This window comes from Neltuma alba, unplaced genomic scaffold (assembly GCF_004799145.2).
Source record: "Neltuma alba isolate B1F8T4 unplaced genomic scaffold, ASM479914v2 tig00006330_pilon, whole genome shotgun sequence".
NCBI lineage: Eukaryota > Viridiplantae > Streptophyta > Magnoliopsida > Fabales > Fabaceae > Neltuma > Neltuma alba.
Window position 1 is genome coordinate 13,867 of NW_021634428.1, and position 13,908 is coordinate 27,774.

Below are 13,908 nucleotides of genomic sequence, written 5' to 3' on the forward strand. Positions count from 1 at the left end.
AATGGACCTCGCTCCTGCCTTCCTCGTACTTGTAATATGCTTCGTGGCATAATCGTCATTCTCGAAACAATGGTGCCTAAAAATTTAAGGACCTCCTGGGGTACTATTAAAAATGAGGGTTTGAATTTTATTATGTAATTTACACTAAAAATACTAAACGGGCGGAACTGAAAGGGAAATGCCTATATCACCTTTTTCTTAACACTAGACGACAAGCACCGCCTAGTCCGACTTCCTCCCGACAAAGGTCATCGACCCGGTTATGAAGACACGTGGACGGTGAGATTTGCGCTAGTAGCCGCGAGATGAGACTCGGAGCCTGGGTTGTCTTTGACTATAGTTAAAAATGGGAAGGGTTCGAGACTAAACCATGGTTAACTGGCGCCGCTTTCGCCATTTTTTAATACTTTTGTTGCCCATTCGAAGTCCCTCCTTCTCTTTCCCTCTCTCCATCATCCCGCCGCCGTATGCGACTGTCGTGCGTCGACCTGTTGTGGCTTGGCTGTGTTGTTAATCGCCCTCGGTATTGAAGGAGGAGGAACTTCTCCCACCGGGGGAGCCGAATAGATTTCTCCTAAATATCTAATATTCTTTTGAAGCAATCGGGACTTGTCTTAGCCAAAGGGGTAATTATTTTTTATGTTGTACTTTTGTATTCTCAGAATCTCAGTTAATTAGTTCTGCTAGTGGTTAAAGATTAGGTGATCGTCGCGCTTCAAAGAATAGGCAAGCGTCCAGTTGACAAGTTGTCAGCCTGAGAAAGAGGAAGCATGTGATTATCATTGAATTGATTGAGCAGCTGGACGATTCAGAGTTTTGATTGTGATACATGCCATGGCGGAGCTTGAGAATCCATCGTCAATGGCAGTTTCTGCAGCTTCCGGAGAAGCTAGCTTTTCGTCACCTGGACTTCAGAACGCGACTGATGAACTCCCTCCCCCGAAAAAGAAGCGGAACCTCCCTGGAATGCCGGGTACCTAGAACATTATTCATAGTTGGAGGTTTCGGTGTTGATTGAATTGTCTTAAGTAATATTTATGACTTCTAAACTTCTGCTGATTTTTGTAGTTATTTCGCATTTGTCTTTCCAGATCCAGATGCCGAGGTGATTGCTTTATCGCCCAAAACACTGTTGGCGACGAACCGTTTCGTATGTGAGATCTGCAATAAAGGATTTCAACGGGACCAAAACCTGCAACTTCATCGACGTGGCCACAACCTGCCATGGAAACTGCGGCAGCGAACCACCAAGGATGTTCGTAAGAGAGTCTACGTGTGCCCCGAGCCTTCTTGTGTCCATCATAATCCGTCGAGGGCGCTCGGTGATCTCACCGGCATCAAGAAGCATTTTTGTAGGAAACACGGCGAAAAGAAGTGGAAATGTGAGCGATGCTCCAAGAAATACGCCGTACAGTCCGATTGGAAGGCCCATATGAAGACTTGTGGAACTAAAGAGTACAAATGTGACTGTGGCACCTTATTCTCTAGGTTTCTTTCTTCTCTCTTTCCCCTAGTTCTTTTGATATTCTAGCTTCATGTTTTTGTGCCGAGGGAATAATCTTTTTCATCCCATCGGTTCATTCTAAAGCTGATGGAGGTTCTAATTGTAATTATTTACTTCGTGGTTGTTACGTGGAACTGTGAAGGAGGGATAGCTTCATCACGCACAGGGCCTTTTGCGATGCGTTGGCGGAAGAAAGCGCCAGAACCCGAACCCTAACCATTGGAGAAGGCTCCGAGGGGAATTCGAATGGGAAGGTTGCTATGGCTTCGCCGCCGCAGCCTCCACTGACCCCGTCAACGTCTGTGGTGTCTCCTGCTATGTCCATTCAGAGCTCAGGTAGTAAATACGCATTTATACTTGGGGGGTCAAAGCTGTACACTTTACCATTTAGTTTTTTTAAAGCAGCTTCGTGAGATTCAAACGAAAGAATTTAAATTTAATGGGCTGAGACGCAAGAGTCAGACATGATTTGAAGGATGTGTTTTGTCTCTCACGGATGTCGTTTTAGCTTTCTTTTATTATTAATTTGTTTTTATTCTGGTCTAGAGAAGTAGACAATCGAGCAGTCACAATTAACAAAGTAACAAAATCAGTTATAGTAACCAGTCAGTATGATGTTTGTTTGTTCTCCGGAGATGAGAGAGACAAAGTCGTGCGGGTATTATATAAATGGGTTCTGAGGGTTAGTGAAGGGAGCTCATATAGATCGAAGAGCAAATAGAGAATAACGGAAAGGAGGCTATTATTGCGTCTCCTTTTGCTATTTATTCATCCGCGTTCAAGCTAGTGCCGGTAAAGATCTAATGATTTATTAGCCCAAGTCTCTAAAAAACAGAAAAAGCTTTTTACTCAATGTTTCATGAGTGATCATAATTCTCTTTTTAGTTTGTCTATATAGCTTTGTAATTTGTGAGCTTTCCATTGTTTCTCATGAGTTCTTTGTGTTTCTGTCCATTTTCTTTCCATTTGTATCAGAAGTCTCGGAAAACCCAATCAGGTTGTCACCACCGTCCTCGAACGTAACGTGTTTACCAGCACCCACAGTCACAAACAGTGCTCCCTCCAGCTCGACCAGTGTTTTCGCCAGCATATTTGCATCCTCAAATCCTGCTCCTTCTCAGACATCTTCATCGTATTCCAGTATGATGTCAAGCATGGCTCGCTCGGATTGCCCGACTACTACCCCAACGCTGTCTGCAATAGAGCCCACATCTCTGTCTCTCTCCACTTCGCTTTATCTCTCCAATAATGACTCATCCTTGTTCCCGGACCAACACGACCCTCGCCACTATACTGCACCTCCTCAGCCTGCACTGTCCGCCACCGCATTACTCCAAAAGGCAGCTCAAATGGGTGCCGCTGCGTCCAATGCATCTTTGCTTCGAGGTTTAGGATTAGCAACAGCAACTTCCTTGGCACAAAACGATGGTACCTCGACGCAATGGAATAGCCGTGTAAAGACAGAGAATCACTCATTAACTGATGATGGCCTGGTCCTTGGAATTCCTTCTGCTGGCAATACGGGTTTTGCCGACTTGATGATGGGCTCGTCGTCGTCGCCGTTCGGGGGACAGCCGATGACTCGAGATCTTCTTGGTCTAAGCATAGGTGGTGCTGGTGGCGGGGCCAGCAGCAGGGGCGGTCTTTCTGCCTTGCTTACCTCTTTTGGTGGTAGATTTGATGTTGCAGATTCGTCGACGGGAGGGAGGAATGCTTCGGCTGAAGACTAGGAGGATGGTTTTTTTCCTCTCATTCTCGTTTACTAGCCAGTCATAAAGGGGTTGGGTTATGTTACAGGCAGGAGGCACTCTACAAATGGTGCTTTTTTGTTTTTATATAGTTTTTTCCTTTTGTCTTTTGTATTCGTGTAGCCGCCCTTTATCTGTAAGGAAGATCAAGGATCAATGAAAACTGTAGAAGGTGAGATTAATATTATGACTAGGGGATGTACAGAAACTCGTATAATTGGTGCTATTGGCGAAATCTGCTGCATTGTAGCAAACCCTTTCTTGGCCATACGGTAGGAAGCTTTTGTGCAGCGGGATTATTGCAGTTACTCCCTCCGTTTCTTATTATAAGAAACATTTGATGCTTATAGTATATTTCTATACATAAGAAACATTTAAAAGTTGTTTATATATTTTTGTGTTTATTTTCTACTTTACTCATATTTATTTTTTCTCTAACTCTCACTCTTTCTCTCTCTCACTTCTTTTTCTTTTAATAATTTAATTGTTCTCTCTCATGCTTTCTCTCTTTATTAATGAGGGTATTTTTCGGGAAAAAATTATACTTTTTATACATTGATTGTTCTTAACTAATTTTAACTGTTTTTTTATCAACGTAATTCAGTTATTCGTTCTTATAATAAGGAACAGAGAGAGTATTATTTACGCGCGTGTGTATACATGCGCGCACCAACAGTGTTAATTTTTATTGAGAACAAAGAGAGGTGAGATTAATTTGTAAATATAGTGCCTGTTTGGCATCACTTATTTTAAGCTTATAAGTAGCTTATAAGCTCTATAAGCTGGATTGACAAAATTGGATCTGTTTGGATCAGCTTTTCTGCAATCGGGCTTTTGTCTAAAAAGCTACAATAAGCTATAAGCTAAAATTAACAGCTTATGATTTATAGCTTGTGGCTTATAGCTTTTGAAATATGGAGAGAGAAAAAGTTAAGAAATTTATTACCTCTTTTGGTTCTTATTATAAGCCTTAAATAACTAATTTGTAGATAATAAAAAATCAGTTAAAATTAGTTGAAAGTAATGAATAAGTTATAAATATATTTTTATTTTTAAATATGCTCCTAAAAATATACTTTTATTTTTTCATGTTTCACTTTATATTTAAAATATTTTTTATGACTTCTTCATATTAAATTATTTTAATTTCATTGTATTATGTGAAATTATTTTTTTAATTATGTTTCATTATTTATTAAAACTCATATCTATTTTGGTCATTTTACAACCAAACTTACTTTTACTTAATCATAATTCAAACAACCTTTTACCAATCTCACTTTTGCAATCTAGCTTTTCTGAACTATAATCCAAACACAATTCAGCTTATTCAATTTAGCTTTTATCCAATTTCACTTCTCTATAAGCTACTTTTTCAATAAGCTTTTTCAATCGCTGATCCAAACGGACCCATAGAGATAGAAGGAAAAGTTTCGGTAAGAAAAAATATCAAAATTTTTTTTATCAATTTAATATGTTTTTTATATGAAAATAATTTACAAGGTAACTTATACAATAAGTATGGTATATATTCAAACATCTCCAATACTACATAGATCGAAATAAATAACGAGCGTGGAATTGCATTCCCTGTCGGTGCATTGAATGAGACGAAGGGTACAAGAATAGGAAGATGGTCCTTGTTGACGGTAGTCAAATGTGCAGAAGTCGTAGTATTTTGGAGTGACCTTGTTATGTGGGTCCAGCTTGCATCCGTTAGATCAGACCACCAAACACGTAAATTTAATGTAATTAATGAGGGGGCAGGTACGCCTCTCTCATTGTTTTCACTGCCTGATTGATATTGCTATTGTAAGCTTTGCTCGACGGTCTCCATACCGAGGGTCAAAATTTCCACATGCGGCTGATAAATCAAACGCTTGTGTGCTCTTTGGGCTTTGATTGACAAAATAAATCAAAACTAAAACACAAACAAACTGCGATAATAATAAAAGTCTTGGATCGGGTCCACAATGCCGAATGGGGAGGCCTGAATTGGGCTGCAAGAAGCTGGACCCAATAAATCGTAGGAGGCAGTCTCAGGAAAAAAGACATTGCGGTATTTTTTGGTCAACAAAGCTACAGCTCTTAACCCGCGGGAGTTAAATCGAGCGGAAGTCTATCATTCCTTAGATAAATGCTACTTCTGCTGTCGTTTTTTTTTTTTAATAAACAACAACTATTTCTACTTGTTGTTTCTAAATATAAGTATATGTGTAAGTTTTTTTAAATTTTTATAACAAATTTCTTATTTGCCCCCATTAATTACTATTTTAATGCCTAGTATATTTATTATCTCATTTTTTAAATTATTATCTCTCTCCATTTACATTCACTCTCAGTCATAATTCTCTTTAATAATTTTCTTACTCTCTTTTTTTTTATAAACATTTTCTTACTCTCTTTCCTATACTTGTTCTTTCATAAATAAAAATATTTTGGAGAAGAGATTTAAAATTCTACTTATTTCTTGTTTTTAACTAATTTTTTTGATCTACATAATAGAATTCAAGACTCTTATAAAAAAGGGACGGAGAGATTAATATCTAACCCACTAGCGGTTGATTGACGTGATGAGTGGCTTCATTCTTGTACCTTTATATTAAGATAAAATTTAAAAAAAAAAGGAAAAAAAAAAAGATGAAATGGTAAGTGGCTTCATGTTTACATAGAGAAGAACACAAGATTAAATTCAAAAGACACAAATGTTAGAATATGCGAAAATCATTTGTGCTCTAAGCTATTTAATCCATAGCCGCCAAGACCACGTCCGCCCATCATCGCCACGACCATGCGGCTGAGGCCCCCTCCTTGTCCGAAGCCATCTTGCTCCCTCCCCGCCTTGCAATTTTCTTCCATAACAGTGCTATCCGTTGTGGTGCCAGAGAAGTGATTCCGTGAGCTGTGAATAAATTATGAACCATGAAGTTATGAACGAAAATTCTTATAAAAAGGATGTATAGAGCAAATTGATTTCATATCATAATGTATATTTTAGGGTTGTGCTGAAAAATGTGTTAACTTGTGTATGAAACCATAGTAAATAAAATTCAAAACATTTGAAAAACGATGCGTGTCAAATTGCCCAAGGTTATTTTAATTTATTTATATGATTCGACAAAGTATGCCAGTTAATCATTTATAATTCTGATGTAGAAAATTTATCGTCATTCGCTAATTTGGATTTATTGTACACAAATATAAAATGTTATAAAGAAACGGTTAATATAACAAAGCATAAAATTGATTTTTATATGGGAGAATCCCAAAATAAAATAAAATAACTAAATCTCAAATAATAAATTCCTATAAAAATATCTTGTTATTTGTAAGTTCAGTGTTATCAAAATTTATTATAGCGTTGGAGTCAAATTTGATTTGGGATTAATAATTTCAATAGAGTCTCCATTTTTCTTATATTTAAAATCACGACAAAACTCTTGAGTTTTTTTGTGGGTGCTTAAATGAAGATATCCAATTTATTTAATATTATTCCTTTGTTCAGGACCGAGACAGGGCATTCAATTAGCATCACAAGTATTTGGCGTGACAGTTAATGAGCAAACGAACACCATTTAGGGTGTGTTTGGGTGACACCCCAAACCATGGTTTGGGGACCCAAACCATGGTTTGGGGAATAATCTACCCAAACACCCCCTCCAAAATCCAAAACCATGGTTTTGGGTCAAAACCATGGTTTTGACTCCAAAACCATGGTTTTGGAAAAAGCAAATTTTTTTGCTTTTGGAGAAAGAAGGGAGAGTGTGAGGGCCTATATGATATGTATCTTGTTATTTTTTTATAAATATATTATATTATATTTTATAAATATATATACACATTAATTATTTATTAATTATATTATCTTATGTATTATTAATATGTTGGTAAAAAACATATATTAACAATTTTATTCCTTCAAATTAAAATATATCATAAAATCTATTTTTTCTGTAATTATCATATTAATTATGTCTTTTTTTTAGTAATTTGTATATATAAAAAGTGCTTCTGATAACAACTATCCAAACACTCTCACTTCTCAGAATCACTTTTTTACAAAATCTATTCTTCACAGAATCTATTCTCTCCAGATCTATTCTCCAGAATCACTTTTCCAAACCACGGTTTGGTTCATCCAAACACACCCTTAGTACTGGCAGGCGCGCATCAGAGTCACTAGCATGAATTGGAATTTTCCTCGTCATCTTATCCGGAGTCTGCCAGATTTTGTGGCTTCACAATTCGAAATCTCTTCCCCCCACTTAAGTTCGCCCCCACCCTTTTCTGCCCGCTTCGCTGCCTTCCTTGTCTGACCTTCCGCTTCGAAACTTGCTGATCCCAATTCCTACATTCCCTGCCAATTTCAAATAGCTCCGCGAGGATTCGTCAACCACTTGTTCTACTGGGAACTGCCGTTTGCTGGTGGAAAGATGGAGAGATTTTCTCAAAGCGAGAGCATCCTCTTGGGCTACAATCATCAAAGGCCGTCCACGAATCCGAGCACGCCGCTCCGAAACTCGGACGTTGATTTCCACGATGTGTTCGGGGGCCCGCCGAGGCGGTCGTCAATTCAGGAGATGCGTTACGGTATCGGCGAATCGCCGGATTTCAGCGCATCGCGAATGGAGGAGGATGGTGTTTGTTGCGCCTGGCCTTGTGTTGGCGAGAAACCTGTGTTTGGGGAAGATAATTTGAATAGAAGGCGGCACACAAACGATAACTTCTACGACGATATATTTGGAGGAGATGAGTCTCCGTGTCGCACTCCTGTGAAGCATGAACGACACCCTTTCTCTTCGACGCCAGCTTCCAGAATTTTGAGCCCTGCCCCTCCTCTACCTCCCGCACCTGCTTCACCTGCTCCTCCTCCTCTCCCTCCAACATTGAGGTTTTCCCTCTGCTCACCATTTCTTAATCTTATTCCCTTCTTTCTTAAAAATTGCAATTTCCGTTAGCATCAGTCAAATTCATATATTTTGTACTGCAAACTAAATACCATGAAACTTTTCTCTTCCCAACTCCATCTTCTCACACTATGAAAAAAAATTCTGAGCATTGTCATGATCATTTATCTTTCGGTTGCAATTGTTAGAAATATCAATAAATTTTAATATTAGAGATAAGGGTTTCAATGAAATATTTTACTAATGGACATAAATGGAAGATAATTTTTTTAAATTATTTCATCTTATTTTTTGTTTTTACAAGATTAAATGATAATAATTGAAATAAAATTTATTTATGTAGTGTTCATTATAATAAAACTATTTCTTTAGTTTTAAATATAAAATCTATTTATAATACAATTTATTATCATATTATAAAATAGATGTTACGTCTAGAATTGAAAAATATTAAATAAGAGAAAAAGTTTTTCCGGTTGTTACTTATTAATCTTTGGGAAAAAGGAAATAAAGCTGCCTACTGGACATCAAGGCCCACTTAGTTTATGGACCAGTCTCACTTAGTTTATAGCCCGCAGAAGAGCGGCCCACCGGAGGTCTTCCATTCCCGCCCAAGAATAACGTCGAAGACCAAAATTCCGCATCTATGGCTAATGTTCCCTGTGGCCCTTCAAGTTTTTTGTCGTTCTGATTTGTTACGTCTCACTGCACTAACAACACGTTCATTCTTCAACTTCCTCAGCCTTCCCGCCAAATTGACAAAAGGGACGGACCTTCCGACGTTTGGTTCCCCTACTAGAAGCCTACGCACGAGTGCCGCTTTAAATGGCTTGAGCTCTTCAGATTCTCCAGCCACTCATCTATCAAGATTTTCAAGCCACGCTACTCAAGGTAAGGAGGAGTTAAACAACGGTTCGGGAACCCTACGGCCAAGTCGCTCATCACACGAGATTTCAGACTTGAGCGTATCTGACAAAGCAGACAAAGGAGGCGATAGTGCAGGTCAGTTTCATTTCTCAATATATAAATGGGCAAGTAAAGGGGCGGTGCCACTATTGATGCCTCTCAGGACAGAAAGAAACTCAAGAACAAAAGAAAATGTTAAACTTGAGAGATGCACAAGCGCTAAGGATTGGATAGCAAGAGAAAGTACCTCACAGAGTGATGGTTCTTTAGCAAATACCAGCTCCTCTTCGTTGAAAAGCAGACAACATTGTTCAGCTACTTTCGTAACCTCTCAAAATGTGACAGATTCGCTAGACGAAAGAGGTTCTGCGAAACCTAATTTGACATCCTTAAGCACCCTTCAAAATGTTACAAAAGATGTTTCCGGTAGTTCTTTATCATCTGACGCTAAAGCAGAATCAAGTATCAACTCTGTAAGTGAGAAAGAAGTTTCTGGAAAAATGAAAGAGGAGTTAGTTCAGACAATTAAAACTCACAAGGCTGAGTCAAAATCGTCACATTCTCTATTCAGCAAGAGTGATGGCACGCAAGGTAAAATCCAATTACACCTCTCACTATATGTGGATATTACCAGTCTCCCATTCCTGAAACCCCCTGAATTTTTTGTCAGATTATCTTGAGAAGATTAAAATGGAGAAGGGAAAAGAAAGCAAAACTATGAAACCATCTGCTCTTTGCGACATTAGTACTAATTGGAAGAAACAGGTAAAAAAGACAGTCGACTTGAAGGATGTAGAAGCAGCTAAAGCTGCGTTGCAAAGTTCGTTAAGATTGGATGAGAATATGGAGAATGTCAAGGTGAAAGGGAAAGTCAAAGAATTTGTTCGAATATTCAACCAAGAAGCTTTTACGAAGCCGAGAGTTGGCACCAAATCGTATGAATACAAGCTGAGAAGTGTTTTACGAAGAACAGAAGAAGTAAGTGTTTGACACAACTGAAAAAACACGAATGGAAAATTCAACTTGAAAACGGATGTCAATACTAAATAACCTGGAACACCTTCGCGGAAAGTTGTTGTCTATCAAGTTCTGAAATCTTGAAACCAAATATTTTAGTTTCATAACTGTTGAATTTGAGATTTCGTTCAAATTTCCCAGGCGGAAGATAGTCCTCAACTGTCGAAGAAAGAGGACTCTGCCACAGAGACTACCAACATTTTTGGTAATGATTTGTCTCGGCAGGATGATATCTCAGCAACAGATAACGGTTAGTTCCCCAAATATCAATGAATTTGACTTGTACTAAGTTTCACATTCGGAGGAGCAACTGGTGAAATTATTAGTTCTTCAAATATCAATGAATTTGTCTTGTACTAATGCTCTCAGTCCGAGGAACAACTGGTGAAATTAAGTTATGAATATGAACCCCCCCCCCCAACAAAAACCAAAGAAAAAAAAAAATCTCTCCCTCACACAACACACACACACACAGGATAAGCATTGAGCATCAAATTTGATATTAAAATGCTCTCATGGCCCTGCATTTTTCCCCATAATGTGTTTCTCTTAACTCTGGTAAACCTTTCCTGCCAATATAAGTAGTACCATGTGGTCCAAACGCTGTGTGCAAATATGATTTTGACCATATATTTGATATCACTTGATGGGGGTGCTTCTGTCATTTGCAGCAATTCCTGATAGTACAGTTACAGTTGAAGACGGGCTTTTCCATGGGAATTTTCTGGTAGGTTATCATGCTTAATCTCTCTCACTGTAAATTGACATCTTTAAGTGCAAATTGAATTATTGCCTTCTATTGCGAAACAAAAGAAGGATCAGAGAAGAGAGAGCTTTTATGTGCTAAATGCTGATGAGCTCCTTGACCGGTTTCTTCACAACAGGTAAAGGAGCTAGCGCAAGATGAGAATGAAGTATTGCAAACCCAGGATAATGAAGAAATCAAAGTATTGTGTCACTACCCATGCTGTTTGTTTCTGGGTTATACTTGAGAGCAGAACTCTAATTATGTTGTAATGTAGGTCATTGATGATAAGATACGACAATGGTCTAACGGGAAGCAAGGAAATATACGGTCCCTGCTATCAACATTACAATATGTGAGCAACATCAAATGATCAAACCTGAGTTCAAATTCAATTATATATATAAAATTTCCAATTGTTTTTCTTGTTTGTCGACAAAGATAATGCATCTTGATATGCCTTAAAATGATATTTCGAGGCTAGTTCTTGAAGTTCATGTGACGTACGTATTAAAATTGGCAATCATCATCAATATAGGTGCTTTGGCCTGACAGCGGCTGGAGGCCTGTGCCTCTTGTTGATATAATCGAAGGAAATGCAGTCAAAAGAGCATATCAAAGAGCGTTACTATGTCTACACCCGGACAAGCTGCAGCAGAAGGGTGCTGCTTCTCATCAAAAATACATTGCAGAAAAAGTTTTTGATATTCTGCAGGTAACATATTTGGCAACCTATTTCCCCTAAAGTATCATTAGTTGTCTTTCAAGGTATTATCTTATTTGGAATTGGTCATACATATTAGGCAATATTTGGCATACTGAAACGTGTTTTCTGAAAAGGAAATGAGAAAATGTTTTCCACGTTCCGAATATTCCCTTAATGTCTTGACGTTTACTTATTCATACCCGTGTGCTGTGGAATGACTGAGGATGTTTAGCAAAGATCTAGTGCCAATACTTCCATGAAATCATGGCTTGGGTTTAGTTAAATCCCTGGCAACCATAGGGTGTAGGAAATGAGGAATACACCTATCATTATTGGTTCTTCCAACATGCTTTTAGCCTCTTTTGAAACTTGAATCATTTTGCTTGTATTTGATATGCAGGAGGCATGGACTCATTTCAACATGCTTGGTGCTGTCTAACCTCTGTCATTACCAATACAGAGGGGCAAAGAAACCCTGATGAGAATTTGCTGTCTGTCAACGATGAGATTGATCCTATAGCAACTTCATGTGATTACTTGGTCACGGAGCTGCAGCTATCTCTTGAGGTAGAGTGTAAATGATTGACTCCACAAATGTACAATTTTCAATGCTGGCATGGATTTGGATCCCTTGGAGAGCCTATTTCGTGCAATTGCTCAATTGCAATCATGCATGCAACACATTTTTTATTAAAATTTTTTAATTTTATTTATGACATTTTTTTCATTCCAATACACTACATTTGAGCACAGCTCAAAAATAGGTACTGCAAGTAATCCAAATCTGGCTCAAATACACCCGAGAGCTCTCTTTTGTCCCAGTGCAGAAATTTTCGTATGTATTTGTAGCAGATAAAACACTGTACGCATTGCATGTTAAAATTATCGGGCTCCTATTATGGGATGTTTTCTGAGGTGGTCTTCCAGTACAAGCCCCTCGTTGTTTCTTCATCCTTCTTTTTCGTCAGAAGCCTTCGCGGCAGCGTGTCTCATTTCTGTTGCTGCTGCTTCTTTGTACTTGAACTTTTTATTGTCGTTGATGAAGAAAATTCTTCTGAACGCTCAAACCTAATGTTAAAAAAGACTCATTAACAGTAATATGCTATTAATCCCTATAATTTACGTTAATCTGTAAGTTCTTTAGTCCAGAAATTTTCAACCATATTCCTTTATTATATCATGGTTAGAGTTGATTCTTACATCTAGACGTCCAGGAACTTCAAATGCTTATCGTCATAGAAGAACGGGGCATTGGTCTGCAGGACATTCAAATGTATATATAAACTTCGTACCTTACAAGAATCTAGTGTCTTATCTGCATAAAATTTATCACTACATTGTAAATTTACAACCTAAACTAGTTATTCACAGGCAATGCATCAAATGGTCAGAATCAACAATACCGTTTTAAAACCACCCCACATTGGAGAGGATCCTACTCGCCCCCTACAAATTTACGAAATGATATTAGAAACGGAGACTGGTTTGAAAGTCGCAAAGCTCCAGCGGCAGATCAAGAATCAGATACACATCCACTTGTGAGTATTAGTTCCAGCAGGTCCTTTTTTTCCCCCCCAACGTTGTCTTAATTTCATTTTCTTTACCAACAGAACGACACAATGAATGACAGACCAGGATTCCGAATTATCAACAACACAAAAATACTTGCCGAAACACGAAATAGAAGATTCAGATTTAAGACCACGTGGTGCTTCCGGAAGAGCTCAGGTCATTCATCACATTGAACATTTCTACAACAACCAGCGTGACTCTTGAAATGGATGCTTCAAGTTCACAAGAGTTCACCAGCAATTAAGAACACTTAATTGGCCATGTTACTTACAACAAAAATACACAATACCATTGGGATATTGAGCAAGTATGGGTTGTAAGCACCCTCGCATAAGTTGTCAATTCAAGTGCAAATGCCAAGTTCGAAACTATGGAACTCGAAGGTATCAACATATCATTTGAGAGGTACGCCATGAAATTATCATTCGTCTTTCTGATGCATAACGCTACGTGGGCTATTATTACCATTGAGAGAAGCAAGATATATCCGCTTTTCAGCCAGCCCAATATCTGAAAGAATCAAATTACCCTGAAAGCAAAGCATAATAAACAATATCAAGCTAGTATCAACAAAACAATTAAAATAAGATCTCCCGTGCACCCAAAAACTTTAAGATCGATAAATGTTGCTCTCTTTAATAATCTAAGGATTCGCTATCAGGCTATGCTTCTTGGGGCAGAGGGGAAAACAGAATGCAAATGCTGGCAAGAATAACAAGGACAAGAAATCAAGAGTTTGGTATTCTCCGCCTGAAGCTTTATAATTCAGAAAAAGATATTGAAGCACTCTTGCTTGCTGAATG

The 13,908-nt window shown here is 38.2% G+C and overlaps 2 protein-coding genes across 5 annotated transcripts; both read left to right on the forward strand.

Annotated features, from left to right (window-relative positions):
- The first annotated feature begins 423 nt into the window (after positions 1–423).
- LOC114750123 (zinc finger protein GAI-ASSOCIATED FACTOR 1) lies at positions 424–3,520 on the forward strand. Of its 4 annotated transcripts, none has more exons than XM_028938659.1 (5): positions 426–626; positions 697–973; positions 1,092–1,488; positions 1,647–1,840; positions 2,480–3,520. In XM_028938659.1, the coding sequence occupies exons 2-5, from the start codon at positions 835–837 to the stop codon at positions 3,232–3,234; spliced, it is 1,485 nt and encodes a 494-aa protein (XP_028794492.1). In that variant the 5' UTR covers positions 426–626; positions 697–834; the 3' UTR covers positions 3,235–3,520. The 4 variants fall into 4 exon arrangements, with proteins under 4 accessions (XP_028794494.1, XP_028794492.1, XP_028794493.1 ...); XM_028938660.1 differs by having other exon boundaries at positions 702–973; XM_028938661.1 differs by having other exon boundaries at positions 424–973; positions 2,483–3,520.
- Positions 3,521–7,440: 3,920 nt separating this feature from the next.
- On the forward strand, positions 7,441–12,048 carry LOC114750124 (J domain-containing protein required for chloroplast accumulation response 1). The gene is made up of 9 exons (XM_028938662.1): positions 7,441–8,143; positions 8,902–9,656; positions 9,736–10,043; positions 10,224–10,332; positions 10,754–10,809; positions 10,967–11,029; positions 11,105–11,182; positions 11,366–11,542; positions 11,934–12,048. Exons 1-9 carry the CDS (start codon positions 7,686–7,688, stop codon positions 11,970–11,972), a joined length of 2,043 nt encoding a protein of 680 aa, XP_028794495.1. The 5' UTR covers positions 7,441–7,685; the 3' UTR covers positions 11,973–12,048.
- Positions 12,049–13,908: the final 1,860 nt, after the last annotated feature.